A 22,464-nucleotide genomic window follows, 5' to 3' on the forward strand; every position below is an offset into this window, starting at 1 on the left:
GCTGGGCCGGGCTCTGGTTAACAGCACTCTCCCAAAACATAACACCACCAAATTAATCAGCAACTGAGCAGATGAAAGGTGTTACCTAAGTGCAAAGCACTGATTGTTTTAATTGTTATTGTTATTGCTGCTAGGCTTTGGTTCCACACTAAGGGGTGAGCGAGGACGACTTGTGCTGGGACAAGCCGGGCATCGGCCAACTGTTGTGTCCTTCACCGGACCGGGCACAGCTAAGATGCTCCGCTCGAAGGACCAGGGCAGCATTTCTGCAGCAACGCAGGACGCTCCTCCGCCAGAGCAACCGGTGCTGCCCCATCCCCATCTGGTCCCCTCGTCCCCCCAAGCCGCTGCCAGCGTTTCCCTTCCCTGACCACCATCCTTGCCCCTTTCTCTCACCTCCCCTTGCACAGCCCTGGGGCCGCAGCAGCCTTTTCACCTCCCCGTTAGTGCACTGGCCGCAGGAGATATTCCCATCGTGCCCCTGGCCAAGAGCCACAGATGCACGCCGTGCCGCACCCCGGCAGCTCACCAGCCGTGGAGTCACATTTTTGGGGATGGTGCAACCCCCGGGCAGACTCACCATCCTCATCTGTCTGGAATATCACCTCCTTGCCCTCCTTGCGACCCTCGGGGTTGGAGAGGATGAGCTTGACGTGGATGTTCTTGTAGGGCAGCAGGTTTTTGATGGTGTAGCGGTTGGCGTTACGCTCCATCTTCACGCACTCTCGGAAGGTTTGGTTGTGGCCAGTGCCCACGAAATAGCGGTAGCAGAGTGAGACGGTGTAGGTGTGACAGCGGGTCAGGTTGTAACCCAGCGGCTCCCACTGCAACGTCAGCTGCCTGGACTGGATTTCGGAGAAAGCCAGGCCTTTGGGGGCCCGCATGGGCTCTGCGGAGGGAAGAGAGATAGGGAGAGATGAGCAATGAAGCAAAACATCTCGTGGGTTTGTGTGTATTATCAGGGAAAGCCCTTTTACAGCATAGGAACAAGAAGGGTGGGCGTGGAGAGCAACCCTGACCCCAAAACCAGGACCAGCCCCAGCACAGGATGCTGCTGCCCTGCAGACAGGGCTGGGGACATCACTGGGGCTCAAAGCCACCAACACTGCAGGGCCAGCAGCCCCCATAGGCTCCGTTCACCTACAGAGATGAAGCCAGGTACCGGCCCCGGGCCGGCACAGAGCCACGGCAGGCACCGGGAGCATCTGTGCCACGAGCGGCCCCAAATAACCAAAATAAGTGTGCCTGCGCGATGGGAGCCCTCACGTTTTCATCGAGCCCATGTCAGGCTCTCGAAAGGACAGAGACTGAGCGCCGTGGATGGGAAGGAGTTTAATTAGCTCTAATCGGTGTGAACAGGAGAAGCTGGATTTAATGAGGAGCCGAGCTCTTTTGCCAACAGCACACGCACACGGGCGGTTTGGGTTAACGGCAGTAAACTTCTTTCCATACCCAAGGGTGGTGGGAAGGACACCGAGAGCGAAGGGTCCCAGAGCTGATCCCCCAGGCGATTCCCCTGGGATTTGCACTGCGGAGGAATTTGGGCAGCTCAGGGTTGCAAGAGGCTTTTGCAGCCTCAGCGGATGCTCCTGCAGGTCCCGATGCCCTCGCAGGACCGTGCAAAACCTCAGGTGGTTTTGGGGGGAGCAAGCACAGCAATAGGCACACAGCCCCACGCCACGGGGACCCCAGCCTTAAACCCATTGCCACGCCCGGCTCTACCAAAAACCACCAAGCCTCAGCCCCAGTGCCCACCAGCATCACTCCCGTTAGGTGGCCAAGGGCACAGGGACCTCTCCCCGCTCCTCTCCCCGAGGCCTCCAGAGCCCCCCCACCTCCCCGGGCAGCACCGCGTGGTGCCAGGCTTCAACCTTCCCCCCTCCTTTTTATTCCAGTGTATTTAAACGCTCCGGGGGCAGCCAGCAGTACGGCACCCGGGGCCACTGACGGCCGGTGGCACGTGGCCGTGTGGGGAATCTCCCCTTGATCCAGGAGCTGCAGGATGCATCTACTCAGCGGCTTTTTCCAGGGTCCCCTCCTGGGCCAGATCCTGCAAAGCACAGGAGATGCAGCGCTGGGCAGATGAGGCTCGGAGGATGCAGAGGGTCCAACCGCAGCCGCCTTTCGGGTGGAGGAAGGGCGGCTGTGTCACCATTGTGACCCGGGGGAAGCCGGGGAGAAAAATACATCATTATAGCACATGGGAAGAGCCGGGGAAGCCTAAAGGTGGTAACCATAGGATATTAAATACGGGGTGCCAAGAGCGTCAAACAGCGCCTGTCATCGGCTTCAAGGTAATACGGAAATCTGGGCTTTCTCACAGTGCCTCTGAAGATGAACCTGGGATGAAAAGCTGGAGGCAGCTCCTTGCCACGATGCCTGGGTCGGGGTTTGCATCTCCCCCTGCGCCCACATCGGCCGCTCTCCTCGCACACCTGAGCGTGCCCCTCTCTGAAGCTGACCCCGCGCATGGGCTCCCCAGAGCTAAAGCCATGGGGGACCCCGCAGCCCTGGGGACGCGGCCGTGTCCTGCTCCGCTCCTGCCATGTCTAAGGAGGATGCGCCCACCGGTCCCCGTCTGTGGGGCGATGCTCCCAGCTCGCTCCCAGCTCAGCAGCATGGACCTCCACTTTTGTTGGGTCGGGGTGTTGGTTTTTTTTGTGCAGGGTCCCAGCCCAGCATCACGGCGGTGGGGGTCTCGGGGCGAACACGGTGTGACAATCCTGTGCCTCTATCGTGCCATCTCGCTGCCTTCGATTTTGCTCAATTACCAGCAGTTAAACACCGGCATCAGGAAGGCAGCTGCCACGGAGCATCTGAAACCCCACCGCCAGCCCCCAGTCCCAGCTCTGCCGCAGCCGGGGACAGGGACGTCCCCCAACCCGGGTCACCCCCCATAGGGACGCGGGGTCAGATTTTCCTGAGGGAAACAGGCTCCCCTGCAGCCCCACGGCACTGGAGAAGTCGTCCCCCCTGTCGCCCCCCAGACCAGCAGCATGGTTGCAGCGTGGGCTCTGTTAGGGCATTTTGGCAGAGAGAAAGCCCAGCTCCCACCTCCCCTGGGGACACCCCAAGGAGGCTTCAGCAGGGATGGGGTTGCCCGGAATTACCCCCAGGTCATCACGGCACACGGGAGGGCAGCCGACCCGCCCCGCCAAAGCTGCCACCCCTCCGGTGTGGCATAGGATTAACATAGTTTTAGAAGAAATATTTTTAGAGGCACCAACTGCTCAAAAACAGACACTGGACAATAACCTACAGCTCCCTGCGAGGAAAGAACGAGATGGGAACCTCGCTAGGACAGCCAAGGGGCTCGTCTTCAGGGACAGCGCTCCTGGGATTTGGGGATGCCCTGAGCAGGGTCTGGCTCTGAGCCTGCAGCCCCGGCGGAGGGGAGCAGCTGTCTCCTGCCGGCGTTTGCCCGGCTCCAGGGATGGAAACCGGCCGCATGGCAGCTGCTAACTCTGGGCATCCCGTTGCTGTGCCTTCCTGCACCGAGCTCACACCTGGCTGCTGTCGACTCTGATCAGCAAACACCCACCGTCCATCAGGGCTGGACAGACGTTCAGCCCCTCTGCACGGGCTGCTTGCGTTGGCTCAAGACCCGGCCTCACCCACACCCCCTGCTACCCTCCGGCCACGGTCACAACGCGGGTTGAACTAGCCGTCCCTCCCGAGATGCTGTGCACAGCCACTCCAAAGTCAGGCAAAGGCGGATCTGTCAGAGGAGCAACGCTTCGAGCTCCCGGACCGCAGCAGCAAATGCCCTCGGCACCCATCCAGCCCCAGCCGCGCTCCCGGTGGTGACCTTGCCCAAGGCCACCCGGGGTGGCCGGGATGCAGCGTGGGACCCACCTGCACACTTGGTGCGGCTGATGAGGGGCGGCCCCGGTTTGCCAGTGCCCCCCTCGCCGGGCCGGGTGAGCAGGACGCTGATCTCGTACTCCGTGTCCGGATCCAGGTGCCAGAGCTTGTAGGTCTGCATGTTGACGGCATGGACCTCCGACCAGGGGCCAGAGGTCATGCGGTACTCGATCTCCTTGCGCACGATGGGGCCATCACCGATGATGGAGTTGGTGTTGAGCTGGATGATGAGGTAGGTGGAGCCGGCCCGGAGCAGCTGGGGGGGCGCGATGGGTGTGGGGGGCTCTGGAAGAGAGCGGAGAAGGGGCAGGTGGAGCTCATCCCCCTCCAGAAGCAGGTCCACAGCACCCCCAGCCCGGGAGCCAGCACAACACTGGCACAACCACAGGCACCACTATTTTTTTTTTTTTTTTACTAGCTACGGTCAAGACATTCACAACGCCTCTTCCCAAACAAACCCATCACCTTCGGACTGCAGGGCATGGGACAAACTCGGATCCCCCACCCAGAGGACGCGGGGACTGACACCGAAGTATGGGAGGGCACCATCCAGATTTCAAACTTCAGCCCGTGCATATGCCCTTCATCGCTCTTAGCGAGGCTTTAACAGCTGCAATAGGGTTTCATCTGATCAAACCTTAATTATCTTTATAAGATACACTGCCCAGCGTGGTGCTGGACAGTTTCACCATAATTAATTAATTCCCACCTACTGCAATCAAAAATAAGTGATCCAAGGCCACCAGGAAAGGTATTTTCCTGGTTTTATGTTGAACCATCTGTGTGTAGCGACTCATTCCCAGTGAGAAGCTGCAATCCCACCACCCCGAGCATCCCACCACCCCGAGCATCCCACCACCCCGAGCATCCCACCACCCCGAGCATCCCACCTTCCTCTTCCTCTGCAAACAGCAGAGCAGAAATAGCCCGTCCGTGACCCAGAAACCCAGCGGGCAACAGCAAATCGCTCACCTTTCACAATGAGCTCGGCGAAGTTGGAGACGCCCGAGCCGCGGCTGGACTGGGTGACGCAGCGGTACAGGTCCTGCTCCTCCTTGGACACCTCGTCCAGCTGGAAGGTGGCCAGGAAGCGCCGGTGGCTGATGTGCTTCACGGAGGCAGCGGGGACCACCTCACCGCTCTGCCTCTGCCCCACGGGGAGAGACAAGACGTTACCAGGAGGCACGGCGTGACATCCAGAGCCACCAAACGTGTCCCCAAATGACATCTGCTTAAAAGCAGCGGGTGGGGGGGAGGATTACCCTTCTCCCCCCTGCCCAGCAGTGTCTTCTCCCGAAGGGGAGGCACAGAAGCGTGGCAGAAGCGATGCACGGGGTTGATGGCGGAGATGCCGGTTTCACCACGGCCGTTGCTCACCTGCATGAGGAACCGCTCGGCCTCGGCAGCCTTGCCGGCAGCCACGCACTGGAAGGTGGCATTCTGCCCCGCGTTGACCTCCACGTCACCCAGGCGGGAGAAATGAGGCGCTTTCGCTGCCGAAGGAGGCAAGCGAGAGGTGACAAAGCATCCAAGTTCCAAGGGGACCCGCGGTAGCATTGGTGCAAAAATCCCACCACAGCCCAAAAACCCACCCAGGATGCCAGGGCGGGAGCCGAGCTCCGGACGGGCTTGATCCCCGTCCTCACAGCCCAGCTCGGAGTCAGGAATTTGTTCCCGTCCCCGTACAACCAGCCGGTGGTCCCAGGGAGGGATGCAGCCTTCCCCTCCAGCATCCTGCAGTGCTGTTGCCAGATGCAGGCTATGGGGTTGATGGCGGGGGGCAGGTCTCCTACCCCAGCCTGGAAGAAACGGGGGGGTGAACCCCAACAGCCAACGTGTCGGGACAGCCTAGGATTTCAGGTCCCCGCCAGCCCGAGCGGCCCCTCTCGACGGGGATGCTCAGGCCACGTTTTCAGTCCGCGCTTCCCTGAGGTTTTATAAAAGCTCAGCGATGGAGATGGAAAAAGGAGCCCCAGAGGTACCCAGGAGATGGAGCTCCACCAGCCCAGGTGACAACAGGACACCCAGGTGCCACCAGGCTGCACCCTGGCATTAGTCAATCCCCTCTCCCCAGCACCAACCCAACGGGCACCAGCTCCAAACGCTGCTGCCCAGGCCAGGTCAGCAGCACCCACCACCCCGCTGCTCTTCGGGGTCCCCCACCCCCGGGTCCCATCCCGTGACACTCACAGCACGGATAATTCAAGAGCAAAATATCATCCAAGCCGAGATAGCCTCGGCGCTCGCTGGAGACCACCGCCTCGAAGAGGACCTGCGGCACCAAACAGAGGGGTCACCCGTTGCCAGGGGGTCTGGGTCACGCAAGAGGGGGTCCAGGTCACGCAAGGGGGGGGTCCACTGGGGCTCACCTGGTACTCGCTGGGCCAGAACAAGCTGACGGCCAACTCCGCCTGGTGCCACTGGTGGCCGTGGGAGCCGGAGGCATTCCAGACAGCGCTGCCCACCGGGCCCCCCGTCACCCGGACGTAGGCGCTGAGGGTGCCGGGGCTGTGGCCGTCCCGGCTGTACATGAAGTAGCTGAACTGGAGGCAGTGGGTGTCATTCTCGCTCAGCGCCTGGAAGAGCAGGTGAGCTTTCTGGCCCGGGGCATGCTGCGAGGAGTTCACCATCAGGTAGGAGCCTGTGGTGGGAGGGAGAAGGGGGGAGAGCGTGGAGTAATCCCTCCATTCCACATCTCCTGAGCTTTGCCGGCAGGGACGGAGAAGGCGGAGGATGCAAGATTGCAAAGATGCACACGACCTGGCAGCGATGCTCGGGTACCGGTCCATGCCAGCCCGCAGGGACGTGCAGGACAGGAGCCAGGGACGGAGCCAGTCTCAGGTGCCCGTTTGGGCAGCAGCAGGACACTGAAATAGGACCTGGCCGCTGGACGAGGAGGGAAGGATCAGACCCTCTGCCTCCAGGATAAGCTGCTCACAGCCGTGGTCCCCCAGGACACCAGGGTCGGTAACGGCTTCGATGCCACCGGAGACCCTCCGCCTGCTTTCCTTTAACGCTTGCAGCTTCGGCTGCGTCAATACTGCCCTCCCCTGCTGGGCCCCAGCCGTTTAATTTCCATTCCCACCGCCTCGTATCATTTACCACGCAGTTGTTGCCGAGTTTAAACCGTGCTCAGCAGGCGCTCGCAGGGGGGAAAAAAGCGCTCGTCGGCGTAACGAGCAGCTGCACCACAGCTCTCCGGGATTCCGGCACTGTGGCTCTCCGGGATGCCGGCCCCAGACCCGGCTCCCCACCTGCCCCACCACCAGCAGCCGCTGGTAGCCCACCTCCCGTCACCCCGAATCACCAGCAATAAAACCAGGAGTCCCGGCGCTTGCCCCAGTGCAACCCCAAAGCCGTACTTACGGGGCAGGCAGGATGAAAATCCCAAAGGGGATCCCAAAGGCAGCATCCTTCCCTGCCCCGCGCGCTCCATCCCAGGCGGTCCGGAGGCAGGAGGGGGATGCAGGAGTCCCAGCTCTTCACGGCAGCTCCCGGAGCCATCCAGCACGGCCGTGGGGCCAGGACACGGGGCAGATGGGAAGCCGCCCTACCAAACCCTCCCCAAAACCAAAGGCGAGGGGATTATTAATATCCCTTCCACTTTAATAATGGCAGAAGCTGTAAGTAACAAAGCTGGGCCATTTATTCGAGTCTACCATTGTTTTCCTGACAGTAGGCGCTTAATTATTAATAGCTTTCACCACCAGTTAATTTAAATGAATTCACGCACTCTCCTCCCATCGGCTTCCAGCGGCGAGCACCAAGAAAAAACAAAGGCAGCGGGGGATCTCAGGGGGCACTCGTCCACCCCCATGGTGTTCGGGACCTGAGCCTGGGGTGACCCCGAAAAGCCTGGGGGGGACCCCGAAACACCCAGGGGGTCACAGCATCAGCTGGGGAGATGCAGTGCATCCTTCAGCAATGGAAACTGGGACACGGGAAAGAAATCACCAAAAAGCCAAATTTTCACCACGTCGCCAATCCGCGCAGCTGCCCGGCGCTCCTGGCCCCTCCGGGTAGATATTCAGGGTGAAATAAAAAGGTAACAATTTATTTTCTCACAGTCAACACAGCCGCATTTCACAGACAGACAGGAAGGCACTATGTCCATATTCTTTCTCTTTTTTTTTCTCCCCCCTGTCCTTTCCTCCGTCAAAATTATTTCTGCGCTAACAGCAGCGGCGTGGAGAGCGAACGCCGCCCCGCGCCAGGTGACATCTCCCAAAAGCCACCTCCAACCACTCAATCTTCCAAGCTCTCATTAATGAACGCAGACCCTTCTTCCTCCCCTCCCTTTAAAAACAAAAAGCCAGAGGACCAAAATAAAGAGACTAAAATTAAACCACTGACAAGTTATTTTAAAAGACGGAGAACGTCCATGAAGGTCAGCTGGGACCACGCACGGGTGGCAATCCACCGGCGCATCACTCATCCGGCAGGGTTTCCCCCAGGCGCTATTTTTCCCCCTTAATTTTCTTCCCAGCGTTGCTGCATCAGAGAAACCAGGCTCCCGCCGCTCGCTTTTGTGCTAATTCTATCCTCCTCCCCCGTAAGTGACTGGTCCCAGTTTCAAATCCAGGGTACGGGTTGGGGTTCTTCGATGCAGGAGAAGCAGGGGTACCTGTTCCTGAGTTGGGGTGCTGCACCCTGCAGCGGAGCATCCCCTGGCACGGACAAGGTCCTGGGCAGGCAGCTCCTCGCCGAGGCGGCTGGGGGTTACAAACTCCCTCAGCAGCCCCTGGTTTTGTTTTTGCAGGGGATGTTTTTGGTTTTCAGTGAGGTTTTTTTGGTTGTTTATTTAACATGCCCCAATAAAACAGCAGCACAGCCCCGCCTGGGTGCTCCCACCAGCAGCACCAGTGCCCAGGGAGCTCAAGGAGGCGGCAGGACAGGCAGACGGTGACAAAAGGGTGACAAGGGGGTGACAGCCTGCACACATGCTGCCACCACCCCCCCCCGCAGGACACAGTCCCACTGCAGGTCACCAACCTGCTCATCCCTGGTCTCTTGATCCGGTGCTGGGGGATGCTCCGGGGGGCAAGGGAGCTGCACAGCCCCTCCCAGGGTGATACAGGGACACCCGGGGTCCCCCAGACCCCTGCCACTTGTTCCCTGTTAATCCACCGCCACTGCCAGGGTCCCCCTGTACCCCCACCCCACCGGGCACTCGGCTTCCACCAGGACCCGGCAGCTTTCCCAGCCAGGGCAAGAGCAGAGCTGCAGCAAGAGCTACGCAAACCGCCAAATTCTGTTTTTTAAAGCTCAGCTTCACTCCTGCCAGCAAAGCTGGAGCTGGGGATGGAGAGGAGGGGGCATCCCAGCCCTGCTGCATCCCAGAGCTGGGGGAGGACAGGCAGGACCACGGCAGCACCGGAGGGTTGATGCACGGGCACAGCACATCAGCGCAGCTGGGGTTATTTTGGAGCCCTGTCCATATGTTGGCAACACAGCAAAAACCTGCTCCAAAACTCATGACGGGGAAAATCATTTCCAAACCTCCCATGAAATGGGAGCCACAGAAACAGCCCTGGGGCATCCCCCAGCTGAGACTTCAAACCAAAGGACGGGATTCAGGCACAGATCGATAGCGTGCTTCGCTCATTAAATCCTTCCTCTGATCCTCAATTTAAGGTCGGTTTGACTCAAGATACCGGTCCAGGCGAGCTGTCACCCCCCGCTTCGTCACTGCAAATAACAAGTCAGCCCCTCTGTGTCCCCCCCCAGCTCAGCTGCAACAATATAATTTTAGTTTTCAGGTGGGCTTTTAGAGAAGAGCCCAAGTTCTCTGTGGAGAAAGAGAAAAGACTCAAAAAGCACTAAATAATATTTCAATCAAACAAATGAAAAGAGAAACAGGTTTCCAGCAACGTTCCCTAGAGGAAAACCATCAATTTGTTACGCAAAAGTCGACGATGAGGTTTAAGCTGCAAAATCAGCCCGGAGGGGCCGTGCACAGAAAGCCTTGTACCCATCCCAGGCAAGTCCTCGTGCAGGGTCTCCAGACGAATCTTCCCACTTGTGGGATCATCAGCCCTTCCTGGGGATTCAAATCAGGTCTTCGAGGATAACTCGGTGCCTCCAATAACCTCGGCTGTGAATCTGAGAGCAATGAGCTCCCAAGGATTTGCTCGCCAGCTTCGGGCTGAAGCCCAGCTCGCCCGCAGGGAAGGAGCAGCTCTCCCCATCGCGCTGCCCTTCCCCAGGGTCCTGCCTGCAGCTGCCTGTACCCCTCTGGGAACAACCCAAAACAGCCCAGCAAGAAAAGGAGGAAAGAACCCGCTCCCTGCCACTTCCCTGCCTTGCCAAGTTTTTCCTCCTACAAAACCACTGAGAGATAAAAAAATTTAAAAAAAAATATCAAAGAGCTATTAAAAGGCAGCAAAAGGCGGGCAGGATGCAGGCAGAGGGCGGCACTGCCAGCCAAGATGTGCCAGGGCCCAGGTCTGGGCTGAGCGCTGCAGCGTCTGCCTCCAGGAAATCGCTTTGCAAGATGCAGCCGACGGTGCCGCCTCCTGCGCTGGTTTTTCGTCTCAACACGTCGGAGCCGGCACAGGAATTGGGTACCCGCTCCCTGCTTCTGCGCCGAGCATCTCCCAGAGGAGCCCCAGCACCAAGGGCTGATCTGCCACCGCCACGGGGTCCTTGGACAGACCGGAGTAAATCCCCCGGGAGCCAAAAATCAAGCTTAATTTTTCAAGGTTTTTACAAATAGGCAGCAGGAGCTTGTCGGGAAGCAGTGCCGGAGCTATCAGCTGAAGGAGCGACTCCTCAGAGGGGATGAAGGGACATGGAGCTCATCAGGGTGGGGACAACAGCTCGGTCACCCCCCGACACGGCCGTGCTGGGGCATGGCAACGCGGCCGCGTGGGGAGCACGACAGCAGCTCCGTGCATGGAGAAAAGGAAGAGCCAAGCAGGGACCAGAAACTCCGATTCACGGAGCGTTTTCTAATGTCACTGAGTTTGGAAGGAAAACCTAGGGGAAAAAAAGCCATGTGGAAATAAAACCCAGCCACAAATATGATGTTTTAGTGTTTTTGGGTACAGCTGGGCAGGGCAGAGGAGCCCCGGTGCCCTGGTCCCCAGGACGGGGCTGCGGAGGGGCAGAAGGGCATGCAGCCTCCATGGGGAGTTTTTGCCACAGTTTCTCCCAACCCATCTCCGCTTTGAATTTCCACGTGCAAATTCAACCAGCGACAAAAAGAGGGGCCTGCACCTCTCCCAGGGAGACCCTGGGGCTCCACAGAGCATCCTTGTCCTCTAAGGGACACCCCGCATCTCTGCGGGGTGAGGACAGTGACCCCACCTCGGCTCTGCCCCATGCTCCATCCTGGACCCGTCCCATCCAAATTCATCCAGGGCTTAACCTAAACACCCTGTTTTATTTTGATGTTAAGTAACCTCAACTTGTGTTTCACCCCAGGAGCTCCAGAAATCAGCCCGATCTCACTCCCCTGTCCCATCCCTGCCTGCTGGACCACTCCACTGCCCGGTCCCCCGCTCCTCAAAGGGCTTCGGGATCCAGCCAAATCCTGCAAGCCCCGTGGGTGCCCAGCAATGCCAGGTGCTGCAGAGGAAGGCACACGCTGTCCCTCTTCTCCCCAGCTTCAAAACAGCGGGGCTTTAGGAGATTAGATATTGCAGAGCCCGAAGGCAGGTGCGGAGCAGCCTGGCACGCAGAGGCAATGCTTGAGGGAGAGCAGGAGGAAAGCACACCCCGAGCATCCGGGGAGAGTTATTTTGGTGCAGGCACAGTGATGGTGCATCCTCATGCCTGCCCTACCTGGCTCCCTGCAACTGCTCCTTTAAAGAACAACAGTAGAGCTGGGGAAAAAAAAAAATCACGATTGCAACGTGGGAGAGACCCATCCACAGGAGAGACCCATCCATCGTCTTTAGGAGAAAGAGGGAGACAAGATGGGAAGAGAGGGGGGGGACAAAAACCCAAACCAAACAAGAAAGCAAGAAGAGGGATGCAAAGGTGGAGGCGGGTGGCCAGCAGCCAGCATCCGCTCCAATAAATCCTACGCTCCTTGAAACTGGCTGATCTCCAATAAAAACTCATTTTAATCTAAAACCACGAGACTCCTTTGGAAAGTGCTCCCTGGAGAGGCCCCAGCGCTGTGAAATACTCTTATCCACCGAGCTGCTGGGGGGACCGAGAGGGGCGATAAGGCTGCAGGAGCCTCGTGCAAAGCTCCCCATGTGTACTGGGGTGAAGCTACACAAAAATGGGGTCCCTGCACCCGCTGGGTGCCCCAGGACCATGAGCAAACAGTGTCTACCTGGTATTAGGGGACCCCCAGCTATGGGACGAGCATCCCTTTGAGTGTCACCGTCGATCAGCATCGGGACGGGTGCTCTTCCCAGGGTCGGACCCTGCGGTGCTCCATGCTCACAGCTCAGCCTCATGGCATCAGACCTGGGACGGCTGCATCCACTTCCTCATCAACTCTGGAGTTTATTTCTTCAACTTTGCATTAATTTAAGCCCCCATCTCCTGCTAACCCAGTTATTTCTTCGAGCAGAGAGAGCAGCCCCATTCCACCTTACCCCTTCAGCCCCCTGCAAGCCCCCAGGCTTTAAACTCAGGCACTTTGCTGCAGCTTTTAAATTGCAGCTGAAAATCGAGCAGAAAACCAATCGAGCAGGTTTAAGACCCTCCATCACGAGCCATCTCAATCCCCAGCTCTGCTTCCCTCCTCACTGCCCTGGGAAACCCCCCCAGGACACACACAAATTAGGATAGTTCAGTTTAAAGCAATTATTTGGAAAATCATCAAGGGAGAGCAGGGATCTGTCAGCAGTCCCACAGCCAGGCTGAGGGTTGTCTTGCCCTCACCCAGCGCTCAGGACATGCCAGCAGGGACGGGAAAGGAAGGACAAGATGATGGGAAGAGAAGGTAAAGGAAGAGGAGGGTTAGCGGAGGGGAAAAGCCAAATTAAGCCCTGGCACGAACAACGCATGAGATAAAAAGCTGGATTGAGGCAGATTGATGCAGCAGTAAAGAGTTTTCTATAAAGCAGTTAATGTTTTAATAAAAAAAGTCATTTTTACTATCGAGTTCTAAACCAGCTCTCCTCCCTTTCTGCCCATCTTCAGCACGGGGCCTGACCTCCAGGCTGGGCAGGAGGAGCCGGAGTGCTGGGACCAGCGGTCCCGAAAACAAGGAGCATCTCGAGCCCGGTGCACCTCGCAGAGCAAACGGGTACAGGGACAACTCAAGGGGGTCACAGCGGGGCACGGTCTGGAGCTAGGAGCAAGCAAAGCCCCGAATGCCACCCGGCACGGTGCCCACGCCAGCCTCGTGGAGAGGGGAGCTCCCCACGGCTGCCTGCCTGGCTCTGCTCCCCCAGCCTGGCCATCAGAGAGGAGCTGGACCCAGAAAACAACAAAAATCAGTTTAAAAGCAATGAGATTTAAAAGAAAAAAAAATCCATTTGTATTTTATTCCTTACAGTTCTGAGACTTCAGAGGTGCCTCCAACTCACAGCCACGAGCCCTTCCCCACACTCGCAAGAGCCAGAAACACATTTTTCCCCCCCCTTTTCCACATCTCCAGGAGATGGGAATTTCTCCGGTAATGAGCCTGCAAAAGCATCACGAGCCAACACGCCAGCGAGGAAAGAGCAGGCGGTGGCTGCAGATCCCGGGCGGCTCCGAAGGTGCCCCTTTACAGATCTGGGTGCATCCCGGCTGGCGGCAGCCGCAGATGCTGCGCTTGATGCCAGATGGGGAATTTGGCATCACCGGAGATGCTGCCGAGACCCGCGGGAAGCGTGGAAAGCTGCCCAAGCTGCTGCCATCCCGCTGCCGCGGGCAGGGAGAAGCCAGGGTGGGGGGGGACGTCCCACACGCAGCCCCCGGCCAGCCTGGGGGTGCCTGGGCTGCAGGCACCAAACGCAGCGATGGCAGAGGTCAAATGCAGAGGGAGCAAAGCTGGAAATCTTTGCTTTCCGCCCCAAAAATACATGCCCGGACCATTTGCAGGCTCCCCCAGCCCCCTGCCCCAGGGTGGGTTAGGGGTGGCATGGGGTTACACCCCAGCAAGGCAGCGGCACAGGGCTCAGAGGTGCCCAGAGCCATCCGATGTCCCTGTCCCTGCTGTGCTGTTAAAAACCCTCCTCCCCTCAGCAGCAGCAGGGTCCCCCATCCCTGTCCCCAAGCGACACCCTCCCCAGGGCCACGCAGCACCCCACCCCACCGCGCCGAGGACCGACACAGCCCATCACACCTCGCCGGCGGGCACAGCGGCACCCTGCCCACACAACCGAGGACGAGGCAAGCCTAAAATGCTGTGGGAATTAAACCAGGAGAAGCCGCGTGGTTTGGCTCTGGGGTACAGGATCGAGGGGTGGGTTTGGAGCAGAGGTCCCCGGGGACGTGGGGGGACGAGCGTGGCCCCGCTGGAGACCAGGACTCACCGTGAGGCAGGTCGGCCGTCAGGTGTGGCATCATATAGCTGCGGACAAGCTCCCACCCAAAGTCATCGTCCTCGCCCTGGCTGTACTCGCACTGGTTCGGGTCGCTGTCCTCCTCAAAGGTGCAGCCGGCTGCGGGGAGAGAGAGACCCGTCAGTCCCTGCCAAGACCCCGCAGAATGGATGGTCCCTCCCCAAAAGCCTTGCCAGGATGGGGTGCTGCCCCCCGAAATGCGGGGGGACCCCAGGCATCCCCCATGTGCTCCCATGAACGAGGACATGATCTTGTCTGCTGCTCATCCCCCATCTCTGCCATTTGGTTCCCCCACCAGTGAAACGAGCTGGCAGGTCTCAGCTGCAGGAGCAGGATACAGCTCCCAGCTCTGCTTCCCAGGGGCCGGTCACCGAACGGGGGGTTTCTCCCAAGAAACAGGTGCTCGACTGCAGTGGTCACACAAGGATTCGCAAGACCCCGAGGGCTCCTGCAAAAAATCCCGCTTCGACCTCATCCCTCCGCCTGCCTGCGTGTTTCAACCTTGCGCTCTTGGGGGTCTGTCCGTTGCCTGACACAATAGCGGCAGGTCTCAGCCGCGACCTCCAACGATCCGCAGCAATCACACCCCTACAAATGCATCGCTGAACCACCCTCCCCAGCTGCGGGCTGGCATTTCTGAGCCCTTTTATTTCTCTTTTGGGGGTTTGGGGTTGTTTTTTATCCTTTGCAAAGCCGAAAGCCTCGCACCACCTCCCCGCTCCGCAAGGCGCTCGCCTGAGCACGGAGAATGGGAATAAATGCCAAGAGGCCGCTTGTCCCCACGTCTACCAAGGTGACACGGAGACAAGCACACGGAGACGCTGGCCAGCCCCCCGTCCCGCATCCAGCCCCCCAAACCCCGAGCTCTGGGGTTGGCTTTGCCCATGGGGCCGCTCCGGCCCGGTTCGTTAACACTGACCGATTGTTCCATTAAACCCCCAGATTACATGCGGACCAGGGCACCGGCGCTAATTAATCCGAGCCCCTGGGCTGACGAGGGTAGGCACGTTAAGAAAGCCCTGAGCAAGCAGAACGAACAAAGGCAAATATCCCCTAATGGGCCAGCATGAAAGCAGAGCCTGGCCGGGGGATTATTTCTTCTGGTTTTTTTCCTATTTTATCCCCAAATTACATCAGTAATTCCCCCCGCCACCCAGGGATTTGCCAGTTAATGGCCTCGCTGCTGCCGGCACGGGTTGTGCTTCACCGTGCGGGGAGATGCTCAGACACGTCACTTGTGCGCACACAAGTCCAGACACTGGAAAAAAGCCCGTAAGATGCCCGGAACATTATGATTCCTGACACTTTCATGTATAAAAACAGATTTGGGGCTTTTTTCCCCCCCTTTACACTAATTTTTTAAAGCACCAGGGTGTACTCCAGCTCCATCGCCAAGGTTTTTTTTTTCCTCCCAGAACCACAAGAAACTCCTTTTTAAAAAAACTAAAAGCAAATTCTCTCCTATTCATATGCCTGGAGGCACGGAGACCTCACAGCTTTCTTAAAATCCTTCCCAAAATGGAGCGTCTGCCCAGCCCACTTGCGGATGTGCCCCAGTCCCCGGCTCCTTCGGCTCTTGCCACGAGACATGCCGGATTTTAAAGAGTCTGAAACTTGGCTGCGCTTTCTAATGGGAGAAAAAGCACAAATCTGTCAAAATTTTCCAGGAAGGAAAGAAAAAAAAATTTCAAAATAAAACAAAGTGTCAGAAACTAAGTGCCAAGTGATTTAAAAAAAAAAAGCAAGTTTTTCTTTCCAAGATCTGCTGAAATGGGATATTCTGGGAGGGAGAAGTTTGTTCTTAGGGCTGGGGTTTTTTTTGTCTGAGAAATCAGAGCAGAGGAAATAGTGTTTCGGGCTGGCGGAGCCCCATTTCCCAGGGAAAAGCGATTCCTTCACCCCCAATAACTATTCCCAGCTGCTAACAACGTCGGGGGAGACGTAACCTCCTCCTCCTCCTGGCTCGCATCTCCACCCCTCGCACCCCGCTGCCATCCCCAGCGCAGCCACCAGCACCAACGGGCCTCGTGCCTCAGTTTCCCCACTGGTCCATCACCCCAAGGCTGGATCCTCGGCCACTTGCGAGATGATGCCCAGGCTCCAGAAGCTTAAAATGCAATTAGGTGGAGTAGATATTTTGCTGGCGGAGGCACAGCTGGCCGAGCCGATCCGTCTCCCTCCTCGGACAGGTTTATTGTTATGGCTTTTCCCGGCGCAAGCCTTCCCTCCCACCCGCTCCCCCCATCCACAGCATGAAATGAAGGCGGCTCGACTGGCCACTCCATCTCACCGATAAATTTGTCTATGATTTGTATACGCAGGGAAAAAATAAAAAGGGTTTTGCAGAGCCTTGGTTTCCATGAGCTATGGGATGCTTTTGGCACCATCCCTCCCCATCCAAGGGCAGGGCTGGGGAGAAGCTCGACCTCCAGCCCTTTCTCCCTCCCCATCACAAGATTAACAGGGGCATAAAAATTAACATCTGAGTAATTAAATACCAACATCCCAGCTCCAGAGAGGGTGGCTGTGGGTCCCACAACAGCCGTGGCAAGTCAAAAGGGGTAAACCCAGAGTGGCTTTCAAAAAATTAAGGTTTCATCAACATGTTTGCAAGGAGGGTGGGGAGACTGCAACCTCAAATACCCATCTGCAGCAACGGGGACGGTTGTACCCATCCTAAGGGGTAACGGCAGCGGGACACGGTCTGTGGGAGCCGGCCGGGACCGCTCCGGGTCCAGATGCTCCCTAAAAATCACCAGGCAGAAACAAGGAGCCCCCAGTTCCCAGCCCCTGCGCTGGCTCGAGGCCAGGGTAACAGCAGCTCCGGGCGGTGGGATGAAGGCAGTGAGCGCGGGAGGTGCGATGCAAACGTGAGAGCAGCTAAAAATACTGCCGAGGGCGTGACAGTCTGCTCCCCGGGGGCACGATGCATCCAAGAGGGTGCCTGAACACCCCAAAGTCACCCAGACCTCTCCACACCCAGAGCCTGCCCCACGGTACGACAGGCACCCGTGTCAAGGAGGAGACGTACCCCGTTAAACACCCTGCGGGGCAGCCCAGCACAGGGCCCCCGCAGCACCACAGCGTGCCCAGGCAGAGGGTAAAACAGAGGCAAGTGCTAACATGGGGGTTAAACACCAGATGAACCAAAATTTTTAAAACAGAAAGAAAAAAAAAGAGGTGGGTTGAGAGATTTGCCAGGGAGACAGGTACCGGTGCTGCTCAGCATACTCCTTGGGTACCACTGCGGCACCGTGGCATGTCCAAGGAGAAGGGAGCAGAGGGACAAGCACTAACATGGGGGTCAAACGCCAGATGGACCCATTTTTTTTTAAAAAAGAAAGAAATAAAAAAGAGGTGGCTTAAGGGATTCACCGAGGACACAGGTACCAGTCCCGCTCAGCATCCCCTGGGTACCACCGCCACCCAGCATCCCCCTCCCTGGGGATGGAGGAGGAAAGCCGGGGAGGGGGAGAGGAGGAACAAAGGATTTTCAAAGAAGAGGGAGGAAAAGAAAGACCAAACAATCAAGTACAATGGACGGCGTCTAATTAAATCTCCGTGGCCACCGAGGAACGTGGCCGCCTGCCCACCAGCCCGCCCAGCGCTCTTTCATCCGCCGAGTCTATGCTCCTCTCGCTTCAAAGTTAATTACACACTTAAACCTTTTCTGTTTAACCTCCTGCACCATGGGACATGCTCCACGGGCTTCTCTTTTCTGTTATCGAGCAGCCTTGAAAAGGCTCCCACGCTAAAGGGCAGCCCAGCACCATCTGTGATAGGATCATGATGGGATCGCATGCTCCCGTACCCCGAGGGGAGTAACGACACTGCCCAGACCCTTCGGGGCATCATCGGATGGAGATGCTACACAAATAACACCTAAAAGTGGAAAGGCTTGATAAAAAAGGGTTTATACCCAAACTTTAGCAAGCACGGGCTCCCCAGAGCTATGAAATTCAGGGTGGGCACCCAGGACTCCAGGTCCAGGACAAAGCAAAGCCAATCGATGGGAAAAAGCCTGGTTTTTGCTCCCGTCTTGGCTTAGCCAGGACTGGATTAGCCCCACAGTCGTGTCTGGGGTGCAGCATCTTGAGGGCACAAGCCCCCGGGCACCCCATTCCGCACGGCACAGGCACCAGCTGGGAAAGCTAACACAGGTGACCCCTTGGAGCGAGGATTAATTTTTCATCCGTGGCCTTTTCCTGCAGCTCCTGCCCCCGGCCCGGGTAATGACCAACAGGAGATCAGGCCTCGGGTACCCGCAGGCCACACCACGCATCACCCCGGCTGCCGAGCGCTCGCACGCAAACATCCCACGCAGTGAAAGAGGGCTGTGACCCATCGTCACCCTGAGCACGCGAGATGCGGCAGGGGTGAGCACCTCCCAAAGCAGCAGTTTTCACTAATTCCCAGGAGCAGGGACAGAGCTGGAGGCCACACGAAGTCGCACAGCCCCGGACTATCGTCCAAGATCTCCCTTCAGCACATAGGAGAAAGACGCTCTTTTACGGCACCAAAAGATGGAGTTCTTGACACGGGATAAATGGTGAATGCGCCTTGCAAACAGGGAAAGTGAGGCACGCGGGTGATTCGGCAAAATGCCGTAACACCAGCAGCAACCGGCATCGTCCCCCAGGGACAGCGGCAAGCCCAGGGAGCCGGGGTTTGCTGGGATGCAGGACCCCGCTCCAGCGGACGCCGGCGAGATGCCATCCCTTCCCCGGTGCCCCCGCAGAGCCAAGCCAGCCTCCCGCCGCCCAGATCCCAGCTGCTATTTAAAGGCGATTTCCTTGGCACGCTCCTACAGGAACGTGCCCGGGGAAGGAAACGCCGGGAGCCGCTTTCCTCTGTGCGCCAGCAGACACAGGGGATAGGGAACACATATTGCAATTCATCTAAAATTAGAGAGACTTCTTATCCAGCAAGATCTCGTAGGTACCATACTGCAGGCTCCCGGTCGAGGTTATTAATGGATAAGGGATCAGAAATGCTGTTTCTGTCTGCGGGGGGCTCAGACTCCCTCGGGGGATGATGCTATACAGGGGTCTGGGACTCACGCGGGGGGGACGTGGCACCGAGGAACCCAGGTCAGCGTGAAAACCAAGATGCAGAGCGGGTCCCGTGCCGCAGCATCCTGGCTTCTCACACCGATGGGGACCCCCACCGCACAGAGCATCCCACCAGCTCCGCAGCCAACCCCAGCCAAGCCCAAACACCCCGGGGATCGGTCTCAGCAGTGGGAAAACCTCTTCTAGTCCAGGCAAAGAGGAGCGAAATCCCCCCCTTGGCTGCACTTTGCACACTCAAAGGGCCTGGGGCACAAGTGCAACAGGCACCTGCAAACATTTTTGTGCATTACACACACCAGAGATTATGATAAACACCCTCCCTGCTCCTCTGTTCTCCACTTCTGTGGAATAGAAATGTTTAAAAAAAATATTACCGATTTCCTGCCCCGATAAAAGCTGATTAGAAGAATATGGAAAGCAGCTCCATTAAAATTCTTGCCAGTAGTTTGTTTTGCTTCTCCAAATCATTTTAAATATTGCATTTAATAGAAAAATAATTTGCTCAGCTGTAAGAAACATCAATTTGCAACTTGAAGCCTTGTATATTAGCCAAAGAAGCTAATGTGTAAACATTAGCAGCTCCAATAACGCATGGGGTTTAGCCAATGCAATTCCAGGGAGAGAGCAGCCAGATATTAAGACGGAGGATTTGCATAATAAGTCACTTATGCCTGATAACCTCAGTGTTTGGAAAGCACAGGACTAGGAGAACAATATCCATCTACCAGCAACTACAGAAGACATAAATCTTTTTCCCCGCCTGTTAGACTCTTTAGGGTTTTCACCTGCAAGTCCCCATGGAGGTGTTAAACCTCCCGCAGCGAGTGCCCAGCCCCTGCGCTGGCCCCAGGAGCCTCCGAGGGACCCCAGGCACAGGGACAGGGGTAACTGGGAGATGTGGATTTGTTACAAGCATCCCCAAGCCCGGGGAGAGCAAATACAACTGGGAAAATACAGCTCTGAAGGGTTTGCAATGCCACGGGGCAGGCTTGTGCCTGGGCAAGGACCAAGTGCACCACGCATCACCTTATCAAAGATGCATTTAAAAGCAAAGGGGGAATAATTGATCTTGCCAGTCGGAGTCCGTCCTTGGGGCACATCCAGCTGCAAAACGCAGCTCCCCTTCCCCCCAGCCCCCAACGCCGCTCCCAGGGGGGTGAGCACTGCTGGGACCAGGGTGCTGCGTCACCCCGATGCAGGCGCACCCAGGCTGTTTTGCAGTGATGCTGTGGGGCACAAGCCGGGAAGTTTCAGCCCCGCAGCCAGAGCAGACGCATGATTTAACACCCCATCCAAGTGCTGTCCCTGCACAGCGCCTGGACCCAGCCAGCGCTGCTCCGGGGGGAAGGAGCAGGGTCATTTCTCCGTTATTTATACCCGGGGCAGGAGAGGTCCTGCAGCGCAGAAACGCCCTCAAGCTTCCCCAGCCAGGAGGCCACTAACCTGCAACACAAATGCTTTAATAATGAACCATGAATTAATTAACATAGTCAGGGCTGCCTCTTCGACTCCATAGGAAGAAAAAGGCAGGTCTTTGGAAACCTCTGTCCTGCCGTTATCGATTGCTTTCTGTGCAGTTACAGCTCCTGGGCTATGGAGCCACCCGGCACCTTGCAGGGGAAAAAAAAGTAAAAAAGGAAGGGGGGGGGAGATGAAAATAAATTTGAAAAAAAGGGGGAAAAAGCTTGTTTCTCACCCTGGCTCCTTTATTACCATCAGGTCCTCATGGTCCTGCTGAAGGCTATCCACCCCACATGCCCACGGACCCAGAGAGACCAAGACCGTGAGCCCCAAGGGTGAAACGCTGCTTTCGGGGAACCCCCGAGGACACAGAAATGCTCCGTTGGCACAAGTTCAGGCAGGGAAAGCAGCTGCCCCAGGACACGGCAGCAGCATCGCCGCAGCCCCACGGGGCTCCAGCACCTCTCCGGCTGCAGAAATCATGGGAAAGACCAAGTTTTCCAAACCAACCCCGTTTTGCAGGGGATAAAGATGGGGGGAAATAAAACCCTTGGTCTCCCCACCCTGCAGCCTCTCACCCTCCGGGTACCACCGCTCCGCAGCGACGGATGCGGAGCCAAGCGCACCAGTGGGCTAATCCTTCTGTGATGGAGCGTGCCGGTGCCGGCAGGGCCGTGGGGATGCAGCTCAGCCGGGTTATTTACGGCCTTTCGAGGCGGAGAACGGAGCTGCTTGCGTTGCCGAAGAGCCCTCACGCGGCAAAACCAGCCAGCGACAGGGCTGCCCGGTCCTCACCGTGCCCAGTATCCGCTCCCCAGCCCTCAGGAAAAAATAAGAGTGGGAGGAAGAGGAGCAGGGATGAAGGTCGGGGCAGAGCAGGAGCACGTCTCAGTGCAATGCAAAATCCAGGTCGACGTCCTCCTCCTCCTCCCATTGCACCGGGAGAGCTGGAAAAAGCAACGTGGGAAGATTGACACCAAGGTTTAAAGGTGGCGATGCGGCTGACGTGGGCAAATCAATCACCCGCGGGCCCGGCTGCCAGCCCGGGGAGGCGTGGGCTCAGCTAAACCCTCTGCTCTTAAATGGGGGGGAACAGACAGGATCTGCTGGGAGGTTACAGCCACTGGCAGAAGCTCCCGTGGGGGGAATAAAAAGGTGCTCTGTGCCCAGGGAGTCTGTGTCACAGCTCCGGGGAGCGTGCCAGACTGAGACAGGCACCCTTCAGCCAGGCAAACGTGAGGACACAGCTAACCAAACCCAAAAATCCCGTCAGCAGGCCTGTTTTTACCAGTCCCCGAGCTGGGCTCAGCCATCCCTGGCCAGTGCTGGCTTGGGCATCCATCCATCCCTCCATCCCTGAGGCTGGGGTAAAAACCAGCAGCTCCAGCAAACTCATCTGGGGGTCTCCACCAGCATCCCAGTGCCACCCAGTGCTCCCAGAGGTTAAAACCTTTTAACCAGGCAGATAATTTCCTCACGTCCCCCGGGTGCAGGCACCCATGCAGACATTAGGTATAAAAGCAGCTGGCACTTTGGGACGGCAGGTTGTAAATCCAGAGTCGCAGGAGCCTGCAGATGCCTTTCCTCAACAGCTTATTTATTGCTTTTAA

At 57.6% G+C, this 22,464-nt stretch overlaps 1 protein-coding gene across 1 annotated transcript in view; it reads right to left on the minus strand.

Annotated features, from left to right (window-relative positions):
* PTPRU (protein tyrosine phosphatase receptor type U) overlaps positions 1 to 22,464 on the minus strand; it is a 78,045-nt gene that overhangs the window by 45,662 nt on the left and 9,919 nt on the right. Inside the window, exons 2-8 of the mRNA XM_072885207.1 lie at positions 14,292 to 14,420; positions 6,234 to 6,505; positions 6,055 to 6,136; positions 5,242 to 5,357; positions 4,837 to 5,011; positions 3,856 to 4,149; positions 581 to 889 (exon numbers count right to left, since the gene is read on the minus strand). Coding sequence (XP_072741308.1) covers positions 581 to 889; positions 3,856 to 4,149; positions 4,837 to 5,011; positions 5,242 to 5,357; positions 6,055 to 6,136; positions 6,234 to 6,505; positions 14,292 to 14,420 — 1,377 coding nt within the window. The remainder of the gene's footprint in view (positions 1 to 580; positions 890 to 3,855; positions 4,150 to 4,836; positions 5,012 to 5,241; positions 5,358 to 6,054; positions 6,137 to 6,233; positions 6,506 to 14,291; positions 14,421 to 22,464) is intronic.

The sequence above is a fragment of the Ciconia boyciana genome, chromosome 21, assembly GCF_034638445.1.
Source record: "Ciconia boyciana chromosome 21, ASM3463844v1, whole genome shotgun sequence".
Taxonomy (NCBI): domain Eukaryota; kingdom Metazoa; phylum Chordata; class Aves; order Ciconiiformes; family Ciconiidae; genus Ciconia; species Ciconia boyciana.